This window comes from Athene noctua, chromosome 1, assembly GCF_965140245.1.
Source record: "Athene noctua chromosome 1, bAthNoc1.hap1.1, whole genome shotgun sequence".
In the NCBI taxonomy this organism is placed as follows: domain Eukaryota; kingdom Metazoa; phylum Chordata; class Aves; order Strigiformes; family Strigidae; genus Athene; species Athene noctua.
This window is the reverse complement of record NC_134037.1, coordinates 98380849-98400868: the sequence shown is the minus strand read 5'-3', so window position 1 is coordinate 98400868 and position 20020 is coordinate 98380849. Positions and strand designations below refer to the sequence as shown.

The following is a 20020-nucleotide window of genomic DNA, read 5'->3' as shown; positions in this document are numbered from 1 at the left end:
TGCTCAGTTTTATGTGGTGCTGCAAACTTTAGTCTCATGCTGGTAGTGCTGTTGTAAAGATTAATTTTTCTAGTCCATTCCATTGCTGTGTCTTCAAGGAATTCCTGCAGCCTATAACTTAAATTTACCTGTATCAGACAGGAGCTCATAGATACTTGGTGGCTTTCCAGTACTGAATGAGCTCTTGTGTGTGGGTATTACAGTGGTATCACTGGTTAGTGAGTTGCCTTTTTCAGATAAGCCATTTTCCTCTTGATTAATAGGAATGCACGTTAGCTAACCAGTGGGTTATTGGTCTATGAGTAGGTCTCAGTGCAACAATCCTTAGTGAAAGCTGGAGTCAGCTTTAAGATTAGGTAGAAGACATCAAAAGGCAAAGCATTTATGTATTTTATTTTCAGAAGAATTTAGGAACTAGCCAAATGTACATTTTTCTTAGAAAATTCTCATCCTGTGGGGGCTCACTTACTTAACATACACAGGTGCTTCTTTCCTAGAATAAGCATTTCATTCAAATAGTTTTGATGTAACTGATTGCATTATGTAAGGCCACGAAGATGTAGCCACATCTTGACAGAAAGTATCACTTCCTTTGCATCTTACTATGTAGTAGGATCCAGCTCCCTGACTATAAGATAGTAACATAATAAACTAGTTAACACCTCAGTTGTAATGGGCTGAGGCAAGATGCTTTTAAAAGGAAAGACAGACCTGTTTTTCTTACCAATGATTGTTCAATCTCTCTAATGCATATCCTGTGCATGTAGTCGTAGTCTTACATTTTTGACAATGTGAAGAGTTAGATTTTTTTTTTGCTTGAAGCTTTTATGGTACATCCTAATACTGTGTTTTGAATCATGGGCATTCTTGTTTTGTGTGGCACGAGAAAAGTTACTTTTAAAAAAGATTTTAAAATATGGAAGTCTCCTTATTCATGAGTAGACAACAATTACTCATTAGTCATCCTTGTGTAAAGGTGCAGAATACAGGAGAGCAGGTATTGCAAGGAGCTGGATCCTTTACTGAGCTGTCACTCTTCACATTTTTTTTTTGTTACTGTTAGAGCAGTAACTCTAAATTTAGTAACTTATAATCTCACTGCCCTGAGCTTTTTCTTTTTAAAGATTGCTAATGGATTTTTGTATTAGTACTGTTTAACATCACTATCAGTTAAAGGAATGGTACAATTGTTTATATAATGTGTTCATTTAAAAACAGAGCAGCATACTCCATGGCTCCTAGGGTGAGTTTGTTATCATGATGCCAGTGGTTTGACTATCAAGCAGTTCTATTACAATCTCTTGTTTTCACAAACACCGTAATTCTACATATCTCTAGTTATTTAATTTATGGAAATAGTCATGCTACTGTACATTGTTGGAATTCTTGACTAGCAAGCTACAAGTAGAACACCTAAAACATGGACTTGGCAGAGGCATAGATAGATAAAGTATCTGCTGAGCACTTTGCTTTATAGAAATTCAGTTCTGAATTTTCAGTATTTATACTTAAACTGTCTTGCACAAAAAATAAAATTCTGAAGTATATTGATGTCATGTGTATATTATATAAATTTTTGTGTGTGTGCATATATAATTAGACACTTGTGGATTCAATAATATAAGACTTTGCTAAGCTAACAAACTGATTTTTTTTCCTTACTCCTAAGAAAAATCTCCCTACTTCAGGGGCTGAACCTCGAAGGCTAATGGTTTAATTTTTTTTTTACCTGATTTTAATATTGCAAAAAAGCAAAGGGCAGCATTTCAGAAAGCTTCACAGTCACTGAAATCATGATTCCTAGTAGAGGTCAAAATATGTTCTAAGTGTCTTTTCACACTTCTGGAAGTCTGACTTGAAGTCCCTCATGTAGCCTACTTTTAGCTAGTTTCCAGAATGTTGGGGTTTTCTTTACTTGTTTTCCCTTTCTTTAAAGATGCACTCTAATTTGCTATGTATCACAAGCTGTCATTGCCCTGCTTTATATGTCCAACATTCAGAATACCCAGGAGGGTCTTAGTTTTGATTTTCTGGAATATTAGTTCATAATTTTAAAGTTATAATAGCACCTTTAGTTAATTTTTTTGGTGGCATTTGAAAACCAAAATTTCAGTTCTGCTGCAATTTAATAATAGTGTTGATGTTGCAGTTGGCAGTGCAGCAGCATGACCCTGCACAGCAAGGCATGGTGGGTGTGCAGTGACAGAGCTCACAGGTATCAAACTGTAAAGCATGGGTTTCTTTCAGCTGGAAAGTTGCAGAAAAGTGTTTCTGATAGCTCTAACTGGGTATAGTGGAGGATAAAGTTGCCTGTGGAACAAAGTGAAAACACGAAACAGGCTAGACCTACTGGCAGCCTTCCAGCTGCTTCTCCTGCTTCTTTGCAGGGTTTATATTCTTTTACCTACCCCGGCCCAGCCTGGGGAACCAGGTGCTTGCTGCCAATTAGTCTTGTCAAGAAAGCCCAGAGCTTCTTTTGACAAGCCTGACTGCTGACAGCAGCTGTGGGGTAGTCTTAGGCAGAATTTTAACTCCTTGCTTGCCAAGTACTTTTCAGGTTAAATCCCCTGGTCTCATTCTGCAGTGATTCAAATATGCTTCTATTTATGAAAACATGTTTTATACAGAAACTGATCTAAGGTTACTAGTGTTGCTATAGTGATAGAGTTTACTTGTTAAAGTTATGGCATGAGAGAATGTAAGTTGGGAGTTAAGTCATTATGAAGGTCACTTTTTAAATTTGTGGATGCCATCAGAACTGTCCATCCCAGGCCACCTTCTACTTCATGTAGAGTGTAGTTGTAGCCAGATAAGACCCAGCTGGTCCAGCAGTTTTCTCCCCAGTAGCTTGAAGTTTAATCTCTCTTCAGTATTGCAGTGGCACAAGGGGATCTGACCAATTTACGTGTCATCCGTTAATCTATCTGTACTATAAATTGTAATTAAATGTTTCATATTTTTAAACATTACAAATAAGTTATGTTGCTGCAAAGAGCAGCTCATTTTTAGTTGTGGAATTTTCCTGAGTTTTCTTGTCTTTTACACATGCATATGATCTTGCTACTATTGAGTGCTTTGCTCCAGTAACGTTATTAGTGAACAAAGAATACGGATGCTATCCATAAAACCTGAGTGGGTTTTTTAATTTCATCAAAAATAGTGAATTTATGAACTGAGCAACTTATAGTGCAAGAGAGTTGGTTTTGGTTTTTTTCTAGAGGCAATATTTAGTCTTCAGGTTAGCACTAACTTCTTTAATTGCAGTTTCTAAAAAATCACAATTTAGACTGTCACTCCTCTCAGTTGTGGTTCTAGAAACTTTTGAACTTTTGGGTCCATTTCTATCAAATTTGAAAGAAGGGTGGCTGGTTTTAATTTCTTGCAAATTGCATGAATAGCAATACTGCATTTTCCTACGTAGTCACCATTGTAGATACATCAATTTCATCAATTTTAAGAGGTGACAGCTAGCTTGTTTGCCTTGGAGAATATAATCTTTTGCTTGGTCAGATAGAAGGGAAATGGGAGGTAGCTGCATGCATGAGAAGAGCCCTGTGTATAAAGGAGATGCTTGTAAGATGGTGGGGGGCAAGGGTACTGTGGCCAGGGAGAGGCATTAGACAGACTGTTGAGGTTTTGAAAAATGTAGTTTGAAGAAACAAGACTCTTAAAAGAGTGTAAGTTGATTTCAGAACAAAGGAACTATCTGTTTACAGAATAGCCAGTTTTCAGTTGAATTAGATGCTCTGTTTGCAAAATAGCTTAAATTGGATGTTTCTACTGAGCTAGTGAAGGATGTGGGATATGATTGACCCATCTTTCCAACTTGGCTTCCAATTTCCTTTGCTTTTAGTGAGGCATAGCTATTAAGGTATGCTTTTCCTTAACTCAGAACTACCAAGGATTACATACAAATAACCATTAGATAACTCTCTATATCAATGTGAGGCCTATTTATATTTTAGAACTTGATAGAGAAGGATATGCTTCATTTAGTGTTCTTAAAATTAGAAACAAATTCTGCCCTGCTAGGGGAGAGCTTCGTAACTTTTTCTCAGTACTTACAGCTTTTGCAGAGGTCTTCAAGAGGACTGGAACCATTTATTCTACCCACATAATTTTAGAAAAGTATATTGGCAGCTTCTGTTTGAGGAGAGTTAAACATAGCAGTACAGAAAACATTATTTCAGCAAGTCGCCTAGTGTTCTCTTCCATAGCGGGTACCTTACTTTGCTATAACTTAATGCTTTTTCTTTTACTTTTTTTGAATGATAAGGTGAAGTTAAGAGTTGCGTACTTAGGGTGTGTGGAGATGAGTTAAAGGAAACTGCTTCTGTTTATTGTTCTTTGTGTGGATTTACATATTGTGATGAGTGGCCCTCAGGATACTGCCTAAATGATTTGAGGGTATCTTTACTTGGAATTAATATGCATCACTGTCTTGAATTTGCAGAGCTTCTACCATAGGTATCTACCACTATGTGGAGTTCTCAGTAGATCTGTAGATAACATTATTTCTGTATTAATATCTGAAATTTATGCTTGCTTCTGTGATCCTTAGGTAGTTAGAAATACTAGCTTTGTTCATGATGGTTGTATTATTATCCACTAGATTTGTGTAAGTACAGGGAAAAAGAATACTTCAGAAATAACTCTGGTTTTGGTTCAGTGTTCTTCATGTTCTGTTCTTCCATTGATGGTTTTTCTGTTTCAGGGATTTTAAATTTTCTGAACAGAAATGGATGGCAACTGTACAGTATTTTCTAATGTAACATGTGAACACACATAGTCCTGACACTGTCCTTTTTGAACCTCAAAGCTTAGTAAGGGGCTACAGGGATGTAGCCCACTGTTCAAAATATCTTGGAGCGATATTTTTGAACTGATATTACCAATGTGTAGCTGCTTGGAAAAAAAGTGGCAGAACATCAGCTATCCAAGCTAAGACTGCTTTTTAACTCGTTGTGAATCTGCATGGAGGAGGGGGTGGAGATTACTACTTACTTTCAGGTTGGAACAATGGCAAAATATTATTTTTCTTTGACTTGACAGTCTGCCAGCTTAAGTCCTTGAAACTTGTTGCTTTCTCTGTGTTTTAGCAGGACACATCAAGCAAACTCAGCATTTTATTTTTGAAATAAATGTTTTCAGTGGCTAAACTTTCAACATGAATGTTCAAAGCAGCAGTTTAAGTAGAATTCTAATCTCTCTTGTCATAGCCAGAGCCCGACAATTGATTAATATGTAGACTTCAAATTGTGATTTCTCTTCAAAGTAGCCATCTAAGGTCTTAATATAATGAGCAGAACTAACCAGTGCTGCTGTGGAAGGAAGCAGTCTTGCCCTGGCTGCTTCTTCCTCCCTCCTTATCCGTTCCTCCCTTTTGTTAACATGAATGTTTATACAGGAGTAATAAACCAGATGGAGTAAATGATTGAGACTTTTTCTGAGAATTCATTTTAATCTGGATCAGTTCCTTGAGCTGGTTGACTGAGCAGCCATATGGTGTACAGACCACCTCTGCATCAGCACAGGTGGCCAGGAAGAGGCTGGTGCCATTTCTTTTGGTTGCAGTGCTGATTTAAGCCAATTTCGTGTGTTTTTGGAATTACAGCTCAGTATCCTTTACCTCTTCTTGGCAGGTCTCAGTTTTGATTTGGGGGTTCAGACCTTCAGATTCTTCTCCCTATGCAACAGCACTTCCAAATTATCTGAGCCTGCTAGGAAAAAAACAGTAGTACTTTGCCCTAGTAAGGCTTTCATGGCCACGTGAAACATTTGGCCCCTTTACCTTGTCTAGTTAAAAAAATAACAGCCACCTCCTCCTTCCAGCCCTCCAAATCAGTTCTTCAAGCTGTCTGCAACGAGCACATTTTTGTGTGTGTGTAGAAGAATGCATGGTTCCACTTAAGCCAACATACTTTTTTTTTTTTAAGAAATGTTGTCTCTAGTATTACAGTAGTAATTCATTATTTCTGGAATGTGTATTGGAAGGGAGGAAACTGCTTTGTAATCCTTAGTATTGCCCTTTCTTTCGTCCTCAAGTGGGTTACTTTGAACAGTAGGTGTTTGCCAGCCTTATTCATTTTGACTGAATAAGGTTGTGGAGTGCTGATGTGAGCAGCTTTGTTAGTGCATCCCTAGGAGCAGTAGCCTATAGCAGGCATTTGGCAATGTGCAAATAGGACATTAACCTCTTCAGGAAGCATACTTTAATGGAAACAAATGTCTTACTAATAATGGAGTCTCTCGTCATCACTAAGTGAATCATTTTAAAGTAAGGAGCAGTCCAAATAGAAGTGTAGTCTCCCTCCATTCCTTTTACGTCTACCTCCATGATCCAAGGTGATGTACACCAGTGTCACTGACTGTGTTAGCCTGCTTGCCTGGGTGGGCTTCTGGCCCACTGTTTAGTTCAATGCTAGCAGGAGCAGAGACACTGATTTCTCTCCTCCCCTCTTTTCCCTCCCCTTTCAAGTTACTGTTTTCTTGACTTGTAAGAATTGTCTGGTTTTGTTTTCCTTCAGTGTTTAGTCCTCGTTATCTTTCAATGTTTTGAAGCTATCATCATATGCCAATACCAAAATAAAGAATCTTGTAGATTCTTGGTCTTGAAATAAGCATACTTGCTTTGTAAGGTGTCATGGGTGATGCAGTGTATCAGCTTTTGTGAAGATGATACATTTTTACGAGTTAATATTTTGAATGTAATTTACCTAATTTTTGAATTCAGCTAATTTTGAATTGGGTAACACTGTGAAATGAGTGTATTATCTTTAGGACAGAGTACAGCCCTGGCTTTGACTGTTCCTCCTAGGAGGTCACAGGCAGAAAGCTCCAGCTAGATCTTGTGACAATTCTGTCAAGAGTGGTCTGAGTTTTAACAGTAATTTATTAACATGTGATAGTTCTGGATTACAAACAGGTTTTAACTGTTGTCTTTATTTGAATCATATTACACAAATGGTTTTCCTATCTCTCTTTGTAGTTTCAGCATTTGTACGATCAAAATACTTGAAGACTATGCTTATGCAAACCATGGCTTTGAACGTCTCTACATTTACTGCAAATGGGAATATAGCATTAAGATACTACTGCTCATTGCTTCTGTAATCTCTGTAGAGTGCTTACTACCTGTTGTTTTTTTAAGATAACTTATGCCCATTTGAAGTAGATACAGATATTTTTTAGCTGAAAAAAGATTGTTTTAGGAACATTAGTATAACTTTTATTTTTCTTAGAAAACATACAAATTGAGGAATTCACTTTGTGGATTTTGGTGGAATCATTTCTTTTCTGTTTCAGCTAAAATAACCACTGGCAGTGCTCCTTTGTAAAACTAGGATGGCTTTAGGGCTAGTTCAGAAGTAATTTGTATTTTGTCAATCTTCATGCTGCCACAAGAAATCTGTGAAACCACACATCTGTTGCACCCTGATTTAAACTAATTTTAAATTACTAGATGGAATATTATACTTTACCAATGACTTAAACCTCTCAACCTTGTGTTAAAATAAAACTTAACTGAGACAGTCACCCAAATTCAAGAAACTGTTTTCCATTAGCAAAGGATGGTTCCCAAAGCAGCCGCTCCCTCCAGAGCCACTGGACAGCCTGTCGGACAGGCTGTGTCAGCTGGCTGGCAATGGTGATGTGATACGTTGACTGTTCATGTTTCTGAGCAGAACTGAGGAGTAATAGTAATGTATGAAATTTCAAGATAAGCGTCTTTGTCCCTTTTGTATTTTTAATGAGTTAAAATGGTTAGAGTGCAGCCCCTTTGCCACCTGTGCCCATTAAACCAGAGTTACTCATTTATTCAGAATGCAAGTTATTTCTTCAGAGGCCTGAATGACCTAATGTTTTAAGTAAGGCTTTACTGAGAATTGTATAGCCCTTACTCTAGCAACTTTACCTTTTGTTTGCTCTGTTAAGGCCTTGCTCTGAACCAATTATAGTATGTGCTACTGTCTTGTGTTTGTAGACTTGCTAGGAACCTAATGGGGAAAAAAGAAATGGGTGTAAATGCTGAAGTTGCACAAGAACTTTACATTTGCTTTTATCTTCATTTTCTACTAAGATTTTGTACTTGTAACTCTGTTGCTCTCTGAAAAGGTTATTTTTATGGAATCTTTCAATAGTAGTAGTATGGCCTAACTTTAGAAGTGTTTCAATGATTTTAGTGCTTCTGGAGGTGAATGAAAACTAATAGCGTTTAGTATTTTTCTGCCATTACTTTGGAGTTTCTGCCTGGGAATATTAACTTCTAATATTCACCTAGTGAGTGATCAACCCCACAGTTTTTTATTCCAGTAAATATACATCATATTTTAATATTCTTCCTGTTCTGCGTGTAAAATGTTATAAGTTCTCAATGTTTTCTGTTAACTCTTACTGCTGTCCTGGACTTGGTTATAGTGTGGAGAAACAAATTATTCTCCTCTGTCCTGTTACCATTAGACTTCTGAGAGTGGTGCGAGCATACTAAATCCCTCAACTCCTCTTAGATTTCTGAAAAACAATGATGATTATTTTAGGGAAATGCTGACCTACTCTTCTAATAAAGAACTTGTCTTGTATTCCACTTTCCCATTTTTAGAATCATGGTTCATATTCCTCTTGCTTCACAATCATATAACATCCTTGTGGCAAGTGCAGCAGTTGCTTACCTGGAAAAGTAATATTAGAAAAGTGTGTATTTTTAGCTGCCTTTTGATGTGATGTAGCAGCTGGAAACAAGGAGGAGAGGCAGTATGAGGTGATCTGACAACGTTGCCAACCACAACTTGGGAACCACTGCTTTGGACTTGAGACTGAATGTGGGAAAACCATTTTTACAGGCCTGAGTATGCCCATTGTGCCTGGCACTTCAGATGCTGTGGCTTTGCTCTTGGTTCTCAAAAGCTTCATTTGAGGGTTCTCTCATGGACTCTTATTTGACAAATGCTGTTAATGGATGAAAGGTTCTGTGAAGATTTTTGTTTTGTTAATATGCATAAAAAATATATAATGAGCAGGCAGTTACATGCACACATTTAAGATACAATTAGTAAAATATCCCTTTGATACCAGTGACTAATTGTAAATATCTAAATTAAAAGATATTCTAACCCCTAACAAAAATATTTTTTTTCTCTTTGTAGTAATCATGTCCACAACTCAGAGGAAGAAACTAGCAAGTTCATGTTGAGGTATATGCTCAAGACAAGATACATTGACTCGTATGCGTTTCTGGGTAAGAAGAGTATCTATATTCTCTTGAGTATGACGAAAACTAGTTAAGCCTTTTAAGTTTAACTTTTGAAAAGTACAGTCTGTCAAGGCAGTATGTTGGGGATTTTGTGGGTTGGGGGTTTGTTGTTTTTTCTTTGTTCTTGAAGCTTTCTGGGCAAGTGAAGAGAACTTTCCACGCGTTTAACAGCCTAAAGACATTCTAAACTAATAGTGCAAAGGAAGAGCAGTAATAAGCAGTTTAGAATAAAAGACATCACTGAATAGTGTATGACTGTTTGGTTAGAAAGTAATTCCAGTTCATTGTCAAAAGGATGGGTACTGTTTCTAGCCTGATTTCCCAAGGGAATGGAGGTTCTATACTCTCTTCTTTTTCCCTTCCCCAGAACTTTAAACATCTCTGTGACTAGGAAGAGAAAGAAATGTACAACTTGAGAGAAAAGTGGGTAGAAGTCAACCTTATATACACTGTGTTGACAGGCTGGCAGCCAGCAAACATATGCTGCCTTCTGGTCAGTGTAGATATTCTGAGACACTGCAAACAGGGATGATTATTGCAATGGCATGATACATGGTTGTATGATTCCTACAAATCTGTACGTGATCCGACTTTATTAGTTCTGCTGCTCTTAGAACACCCCCTGTCCCCCATCTTGGGACAGACAGCTCCAGAAAAAACAGATTTAGGAGAGGTTTTTTTTAATCAGGAAGACATTCCTTGCTCATTTGCTTACAGACTTCCACTTTTACATATGCACAGAACTCTATAGCATCTTTTTGTATAATATTTATCTGCAAGTGTCTCCCTCCTTAACTACTTAGGTGTTGTTCAGATTGTCATTAGCATTGTGTTCTAGGTAATTTATTACCTAATTACCATGGCAACCAGTGATTGCCAGAGGCTGTTAAGGCCTGGTTCTCCCACTTCCCTGCATCCACACTAAATTAAGTCTCATGGTTTTTATTTTATGCAACTGGATGTAGATACCTAGCTTGCTGGGTTTGCTGAAGTATCTGAGGAAGGGGTGGGGAAGAAAGCCTTTGCTTCCTGTTCCTATACCAGTTAAGTCTTTCACGTTCATTATCCTTTCATGATTCTCATGTAAGCTGTGCCTCTAACTCTTCCCCAGTCTCAGTAGATTGTGCTATAAAGTCACGGGCTTACAGCTGTGCTTCTATCTTAAGGGAGGACTCCTAGACTAGATTGCTAGAGTATTGCTTGCTTGTTTACCATCCACATTATTTCATGAGACCCAGTGCATTCGATCACTGTTTCAGATTCCTTTCTAGCTGTGAACAGAAAAGAACTGCAACAACAGAGGAATGTTGCTTCAAAATAATGTTTCCAAAGAGCAGAGCAGTTTCCGTTAAGAGTTAAGTTAGATAAGATAACATGTTTTAGTCCTTTAAGTTTAGCACTTCCCTCAGAACTTAATTAAATCTAATTTAGCTTGGCATTGTCTGACTTTTTTTAGTACAGAATTAGCCTGTTTCTCTCTGTCCTAGGGCAGTCCTGTGTTTTTGGCAGTCTTGTTCTAGTTATCAAACTCTGTTTCTAAAGAAGTAGTTGCAGAGTACACACTACTAATGTTTTTTATCTTTTTTACCGTATCTTCATGATTCACTGTCTTTGTGTTTCTGCTGAGGAGCTGCTTTCTTTTTAAGTTCTCTTACTAAAGATAGAAAAGCTCCTTGGGCTCTTTCATTCTTTTGTATCTTCAGTAATAAAGCCAGAGAGTTTGTTTGGGTTGGGTTGGGGTTTTTTTGATGTTTCATATGTATGGCTTTTATTAATATATCAGAGACTTTATAATTCTAAAATTCTGCTGATACCTTACTGCCTTTCCTTGTCTTTTGGAGATTGCCTCATCTAAGAATGCTGAATGCTTTTTTCCCCCTAAATTCCAAGCTATAAGTTACAAGATTTAAAAAAAAAAAGGCACAAAAATAGGAATATATCTGACCTATGGCTGGAGCTTTTTCTTTTAGATGGTGTATCTGGACATTTTCAGTGCACTTGTTGGATTTCGCTAGCTACACTCATAGTTTAGAGTAGCTTGAATAGTTCATTTTCAGGTTTTGTTTTACTGCTGCTTATTGAGTATGAGAGAGTCATACCTTACATATGACTTAGAAATTCTTTCTAAGATGAAGAATTTTAGACTGCAGATTTCCTGTCTGTCAAATACAACTATGCAGACATACCTATGTGCCTACAGAAAAATGGGAGGGTCTGCTTGTAAAGACAATGTTTCTAACTTCCCAAACATTTTCTTCACGGTAATTTTTCTAAATATTGAAATGGTGCGATGCATGTCACTTCCACATAACCATACAAACAGTAGGGCAGTTATTCAAAGGTAATGTGTTCAATTAACTGTCGTCTTGTGTCTGTAATTTGACTGATAACTGAAGATGTATCCTCATTTTTTAAACAATATTTTTATTTTAATATTTCTTCTCCTCTTGAATTTAGATAACATAATCCATGGATAAAGTGGGAAAGATGTGGAACAATTTCAAATACAGGTGCCAGAATCTCTTCAGTCATGAGGGTGGAAGCCAAAATGAGAATGTAGTTGTGAACTCCAATAGTTGCTCATCTGCTAAAGAGAAAGCTATCCAGATAACTGACTTGGCTCAACAACAACCCAGCAGCCCTTTGAGAGAAAACATTGCTTTGCAATTAGGTTTAAGTCCGTCAAAGAATTCAGCAAGGCGGAACCAAAACTGTGTCACAGAAATTCCTCAGATTGTTGAAATAAGCATTGAGAAAGAGAATGACTCGTGTGTCACCACGGGAGCTAGACTTGCTCGAAGGGACTCTTATTCTCGGCATGCTCCTTGGGGTGGGAAGAAGAAGCATTCCTGCTCTACCAAGACCCAGAGCTCCTTGGATACCGAGAAAAGATTTGGTAGAACACGAAGTGGTTTGCAGAGGAGGGAGAGAAGGTATGGGGTGAGCTCTGTCCATGATATGGATGCAGTATCAAACAGGACAGTAGGTAGCCGTTCTCTGCGACAGCGTCTACAAGATACCGTTGGACTATGTTTTCCCATGAGAACTTACAGCAAACAGTCCAAACCTCTGTTTTCTAACAAAAGAAAGATCCATCTCTCTGAACTAATGCTCGAGAAATGCCCTTTTCCTGCAGGCTCAGATCTGGCTCAGAAGTGGCATCTGATTAAACAACACACAGCGCCTGTGAGTCCTCATTCAACATTTTTTGACACGTTTGATCCTTCCTTGGTTTCCACAGAAGACGAGGAAGACAGGCTCAGAGAGAGACGTAGACTTAGTATTGAAGAAGGGGTTGATCCCCCTCCCAACGCCCAAATACATACTTTTGAAGCTACAGCACAGGTTAATCCGTTGTATAAACTGGGACCAAAGTTAGCCCCTGGTATGACTGAGCTAACCGGGGACAAAAGCATAACATCTCCAGGGAACTGTGACTCCGAAGAGGACACAACAACGCTTTGTCTGCAGTCGCGCAGGCAGAAGCAGCGTCAGATGTCTGGAGAGAGCCACGGCCACATCAGCAGGCAGGGGGCTTGGAAAGTGCACACTCAAATTGATTACATCCATTGCCTTGTGCCAGACTTACTTCAGATCACAGGTAACCCGTGTTACTGGGGTGTGATGGACCGCTATGAAGCAGAAGCACTTCTGGAGGGTAAACCCGAAGGCACATTTTTGCTCAGGGATTCTGCGCAAGAGGACTACCTCTTCTCTGTGAGCTTCCGTCGTTACAACCGCTCACTACATGCACGCATTGAGCAGTGGAATCACAACTTTAGTTTTGATGCCCATGATCCCTGTGTGTTTCACTCCTCCACCGTTACAGGGCTTCTGGAACACTACAAAGACCCTAGCTCCTGCATGTTCTTTGAACCCTTGCTTACTGTATCTCTGAACAGGACTTTCCCCTTTAGTCTGCAGTATATCTGCCGGGCAGTAATCTGCAGGTGCACTACGTATGATGGAATTGATGACCTTCCTCTACCCTCAATGTTGCAAGACTTTCTAAAGGAGTATCACTACAAACAAAAAGTCAGGGTGCGATGGCTGGAGCGGGAACCTATAAAAACAAAGTAAATGGAAATCAGAATAAGCTTCTAGAATATGCTTTTTTTGTGTGTTACAGTTTAACTGCAGCAAGCGCACCAACAACGTCTAGCTTTTCAGCAATATCCTATTTAAGCTGAGTGTTAGTATCCTGTCAGATGCTGCCTGCTGTTAATCAAACTAAGTTGTGATGCCTCTTGGAAACAATAAGCAGACATGATTCTGCACGTTTTTCATTAAGGCCTAATGAAAATATTTTTGCTAATTTCTAAATATTTTGTTTCCCTTTTATAGCTGTAGTAATTGGATGAAGAAACTATGAGGCATTTTCCATGGGGCATTCATGTAATGCTAATAAAGAAAGGCTTTATTAGAGGAGCATTTTTGCTAATATTTGAAGTATTTTTTTAAAATGATCTTCTTGAAAACTTTCCACTACTCAAAGTACTAATTTAGCTCACAAACAAGTTTCCAAATACTAGTGAATAAGAGTATATTTTCTTTTAATGAAGAGCAGTTCATTAGAAGCAGTCCATTAAGAGTTAATGGTGCTTTGATGCTAACAGATGAATCATGCTTTTCTCAGTGTATAAGGTTTCCTAATCATTAAGACTTGAATATGCCTGCTCAGTACTGTAATTCTCTTTTAAACACTTGGAGATTTAAGTGGCATTGTTAGCAGAAGTAATGCTGTCTTGGACAGTTAAATACCTTCCAGTGTGAATTACTGATTCAGTGGCAGGACACGGGATTAGATTATTGCTATGAAACAAAGGTTGTGTCTTTTTCCTAAAACAGAATTTGGTGGCTTGACTGCTAGTAACTTACAGTGGAAGGTAATAGTGAAGAGAAGAAATGTTTAATTATTTAAAATCGTCTGATATTTTTATGGAGAAAATGACAAGTGGTTGAATTATAATCAGAATACAAAATCTGACATATCTGAAAAAAATGTCAGGTTTCAAAGGTACTGTTACACTTTATTTGTAAATATTTTTCCATTTGCGCTTTTAAAAATGTTTTGAAGTAATATGCACTGATTATAGTTTCAACAGATTACTTGGAAACAGGATTCCAAGTTCTGTTTGCTTATTTAATTGAAGATGGAACTTAAAATAGTTCTGTCTTAGACATTTTTGCACTAAAATTCTGTTGGAATGCCCTGACCCCTGTTTAATGTTTTGTACCAATTATGAGTGCTCCCTAGTTTCTTTACCAGCTGCTACAGTGTGTTATTACTTCTCTATGGCAGTGACCTGTGCGAGGTAGGGAACATTTTGGCTGCAAGTACAATAAACGTTATTCTTGTATGCTACACTAACCCTTCTATTGATGTATTTTTCTGCTTGCTGTGCCTTGTTCTGGCTTTTTGTGCTAATAAAGTACAGTATGTTCAGTGTTATACTTGTATATCTGCTCTGTTTTTATATATTCACCTAACTTGTAGCAGTTAACTGAATTTTTAATAGGCTTTTCTTAGTACTTAGTATAGGCGATGCACAAATACGGTGCAGTTGAATATTGGTTGGTCAGCACACCATATTCCTGGTTTTTGTTACATGCTTGTCAGAAACCTAAGTGTACACCATTGAATAATGTTTCTGTAGTCACTGCAAAGTAACGGACTTGTCTGCAGGCATAGAGCATTTTCCAGTTTTTGTAATGTAAAGGATAAATGTTAAGCAAAAAGTATTCTGAAACATTATTGATCCCCTGTGATGGTTGCTGAAGGTGTTTCAGCTTGTTATATAGCAACTGCTAAGCTTAATGTTTTGATACTCCCCACCGAATAAGGAATGGTTATTCCTGTAAATTGACAGTACAGCAGTGGCATTTGTTCACTTTTAGACTATTTTAATAAATAGCTGTACCGCAAACTGGCCAAATGTCCTGGTTTTACCAAAGAATACTGTCAATTTATGTTGGGGTATTTTTTTAGTAAAAAACTTAAGAGTGGAGAGGTGCAATTTCTGTTCTATCAAATATTTATCCCAAGCTATGCTAAACCAAAGTATTTGACAACTTCACCTGAACTTATGTATATGTTTATGTTGGTAAAGCCTAAAACTTTTACATCAATGGTGTTGTCATTTTTCTTGAACTCACAATGCACCTGAAGGGGAATGATTTAAATACTTTTGTAATGACTGGAACAGCACTACTATAGAAGCTCATACTGCAAGGAGTTAATCTGAAGCACCCAGAAAGCACTTTAAAACGTGTGTTTATATGCTTGTGGAAAATTTGTGATCCCTTTATGCATTCTTTGTAGTAGCTTATCTTCTTTCATGTGTTAAAAGACTTCAACTGTTAAAATGGAACTTTGTTTAGAATATGTAAATAAGTTTTATGTAAGTATGTGTACAAATGTGCTAATGGTCACTTAAGTTTTGAATTGTGTGTGTCATTGGATATGCAACTCCTGGTTTAAATCTGCTCTAAGCATAAAAAGAGGAAAAAAAAAAAGAAGTCACCAGCATGAAACTGCACCTAAGTGTACCTTCACTGTGTCGTTTTCACTGTTCCCTCAGTTGGGTCTGAATTCCAGATGAGTTTACTCTAAATCTTGCTTTTGATATTAGTATCATACAGTCAACCTGCAACCAAGCTTTGTCCCGATGTAGGGACCTGTTTTTTGTTTACACCTGTTGCAGTTCCTTGTCATAAACTAGCTGATGAGATTCTAGCTGTGACATTATCAATGTGGTCAGGAATACACATTCATTTTGGTTTTTTATCATATGTGGTGGAATCTTTGGAGAAAAAAAATAAAAATCCCAAACTCTTATTTCAGAAAGTTTGCTCTTGCATTTGTGTAAATAATCTTTATGGAGAGGATTTATTGCTCCCTTAAAACACACAAAAAAGAAATTATCTATTTCTCTACAACTTTTTTAAAGCTTTGCTTCACTGAAATATACAGAATAACTTGCTAGTGTGGTTATGCTAAAAATAATCACTTTTAAAATTATAGTAGACTTGAGTGTTGACTACTCAAGTTTCAGAGTATTTCTTAATGCATTTTCAGTTTTAAAGGCACTAAAACGTTAGTATGTTGAGAATGCAAATAGTTGATTCCTCATTTGTGCTTGAGGAGTATGCTTTAACTTTAACCTTCTGATTTTGTTTAGAAAATCTTAAACATGTCTTCTTCATAAGATGTGCACAAACCACTGATTTGTTTTTTTTAACAATAGGTTTCAGTGTATGCTAGCAATTATTTTTACCAATAGGATTCAAAGGTATGCTAGCATGAATCCAAGCTAATTTGGTTACATGACAGATAAGTATTTGAGCCTCAGTCTTGTAAAGTTCAAGGGCTATAGAAAGGGCTTACTTGGTAGGATTATTTTGCAAAAAAATCTAACAAAGATCTTTGACCATATTTGAAAACAACAGGGTGGTGCTGCTACATGGGAATTAAGATCTTTGAATACTTAGCACAACTTGGTGGTTTTGTTGCATATACATACACACATTATATTTTAGGAAGTCAGCAACAGCTCCAGTTTACTGAGATATGGAAATTAAAATAATTGTGATTTCCATATAACATGTTATCTAACATTGGAAAATTATTGCGTAAATAAAATGTCATTAATACATTGACATATAGTGCATGGAGGTTTTTTTACTCTTGACTGGATCTTTGTAGAACAGAATTACAATTTAGAAAATGAGGGCATTAAATACAAATATTTTTAGAAATCTATGTCCCCGTGGAATTGGAGAAAAGTATACTGTATTTTGACTATATATGAGGGTCTGTGGGTTGGGGGTTTTAATCAGTTTTAAAGGCATAACTCTTCTGAAAATACCCCGAAGAACATGTGGGTGCTTGCCCAGTTAATTTACTTGTCAGAATGAGACTTCTCTTAAGAAAATAATTTACAAAGCCATGTTTTGTATTTCTGTACTTTTAAATTTTGTGTGTATTTGAAGACTTGTTGCTTACAAAATGATAGTCTTTAAATCAGAAGCATACAGTCTTTGAAAGACCTGTCAGTGTATCCATAGTGTTTGATAAGATGAATTCAAGCCTCTGCTAGATGTCATCCTGACAGTCACTCACATCCTTAAGTCCATATTTAACTTTAAGGTTCTGCACTACTTAGAAACAAGCAAGGATTCTGAATTTCTGTGATACCAAACTGGTTTGCTTTAGTCTCCATGTGCAAGCCAAAATATTTGCAGAATGCTTTAAAGCTTGTCTCTGCTGCGATGTTGCGTGTAAGACTGAAGCTGTCAAGTGAGAAGTTTCTGAGTACCAGAGATGACTCTGCAGGGAGTGTGGTTCTTTTTTTTTTTTTTTTTTTTTTTTCTTTTAAGCTACCTTGAAATACAGTATTTAATGGAAAAATATGAACTGAATCTTCTTTGATTCTAAAATAACTATTTTAAAAACCATTCACATTTAAAATTATGAAAGTGCTTTTTGAGTCTCATTTTCCTAAAATGTTGTTGTGAAATAATATGCCAAACCTTAGCCTGCAAGGATCTACGTAGCCAATATATATCTGTAAATAAGATGCCTCCAAGCATGTGTACGTTCATGGTCTTTCTTGAAGCTACCTGAAGTACACCAATATGGTGAGCATTAATATATTGGAATTCTAAAAATTCTAACCTGTCTGTGCATGGCATGCATTGCAAATAAAAGGACTGTTTTATTTGTATCTTCAGCTGTATTTATATATTAGAGCGAGTTGTTTGGTGTGTGTTTTCCTGCCATTGCTACACTTGTCTAAACGGTTGTCTCCTGACTGTGACCAAAGGAGATCTCTTTTGTTCATAATTGCTTTAAAAAAAAAATCTCACAATAGACAGAAATCAAATCAGTTGGCTTTTAAAGTGATAACTCTTACAAAGCGTGATATAACACTGCTAATTGCTCTCCCTTTTTACAGTGTTGATGTACAGAGATTCATTTAGTTTGACCATGCAGTTGACTTTAAATATCTGGATTTTAAGCTTTTTTTCTTTTTAATTGAAATTGAATTGATGAGGCCTTTGAAAAGAAAAAGGCTTGATGTTTTCACAGCAAGATACCTAAAGTCAATGTCTTGCAATGAGGTAAGAATCTCTTAAGGATGCTTTTTAAGAAGTTTTCCCCCGCCTCTCACTGTCTTAACTCTTCAAAAAAACCAAACCACTTCTTGATGACTTTAACCTTACAAACATTTAAAGACTGGAAAGAAATCTGATGCATTTACTTAATTTGCTTGCATGTTGCCATTCTGATATAAGAGTAGTTGTTTCAAGAAGCAAATTTTTAATCTGTTATTTCAATGAAGCATTGCCATTTCTTATTTTTATAAAATACTCCATTTACAAAATTGTGTATCGATAGGATGTTAGCTTGATACCGTCTTTAAATCTGTTGTTATCAATATAATTACTGTGTATATGCTTTTCAAGCTGAATAAATGTTCACTTTATAAATCTGCATTAAAGCTACAGCTGTTTTCAGCTAGGTTTCTTAGGGCCAGTACAATGTATTTATGAGCTGAAGCTCCTGGTGCTTGACCCTTTGTTGTTTTCTGTCTTCAGTAGAAAAAAATACATAATTGTGTATATGTGATATAGCTAATGTTGCAGATTTCCTTATTAAGCACACAGCTACACTGACAAGCAGAAACATATCTGAACTTGCTTGTCTGCAGTAGAGCAACCTCTGATTTCTCAGCAGGAGTTGTAGCTTGGTGGCATGTTGGCAAAGAGGAAGCGGAATTAGGTTTTGTTTTTCTCCGAGCAGATGTTAAATTGAACATGGTGTGCGCTTCCTGTGCGATAAAGTATATTAACTTTTGAGCCCTGAGAATTTTAATAGCTTTTGGAAGATGCAAAAGTACTCAGCTGCTTCTGTCACTTCTTGCTTTCGTACTTGTAGTTTTGCAAAAGCATGAAGAGATATATTTATTAAAATTGAGTTTATGTAGTCACCAACTGTATAAACACTACTTTGTAATATCTTTACAGAGATAGCAAATTCCTACACAATTATATTTAAACTGTTTTGGGAGAATTAATAATGACGCTGTGGGCACAAATTAATTCAGATTGCACTATAAACTTTCTTACCAGAAGCCTTCATTCTTACAAAAAAACTATGCGATCCCTGCACAGAAAAACTGTGGCTTTGGTGATGCACTCTTTGGTAGGTGTCCAAAAAAGCGGCACCCAGACGGTCGCTGGACCTTTTCCTGACATTCCAGTTGAAGGGGCCCTGGCAGGTCCACCGGGCACTCGAGGAGTTGGCTGGCAAGCGTGCCGTGCCAAGCTGAGCCGAGTGTCACCCGATGCCAGCACCTTGTATAACTGCGCTGGTTTAGGTCTCCCTAGCTTAGATGGGTTTTAACCTGCTGCAGCTTAAATGTTTCCTCACCCTGCCTAATTTGTCTTTGTTATCTGGTTGCCAAACTGTCTTGCATCCTAATATAGTAAGAAAATAATGTGATTTATGGCTACCCAACCAGTGTATTAAGTAATAGATGGCTCTGTCTTAATAAATGGGGTATAAACTACCATATTGTTTTCTTTTTATATTTGTTTGGGAGCAAAAAGTTGTGGCTTTAATGAATTTATTTTAAGTCTATACTGAGAATTCATATTTTCACAAATATTTAGTTGTCATACATGTCAAAGGGGTAAGTAGTTAGATCAGAAAATTAGTAGCTCATGTTTATTCCCGTCCGTTTCTGTTGCATCTAAAATACTTGA

General features: G+C 37.1%; 1 protein-coding gene across 1 annotated transcript; it reads left to right on the top strand.

Annotated features, from left to right (window-relative positions):
* Positions 1–11712: 11712 nt before the first annotated feature.
* On the top strand, positions 11713–19790 carry SOCS5 (suppressor of cytokine signaling 5). The gene has a single exon (XM_074897071.1). It carries the CDS (start codon positions 11720–11722, stop codon positions 13328–13330), a length of 1611 nt encoding a protein of 536 aa, XP_074753172.1. The 5' UTR covers positions 11713–11719; the 3' UTR covers positions 13331–19790.
* The last annotated feature ends 230 nt before the right edge of the window (positions 19791–20020 follow it).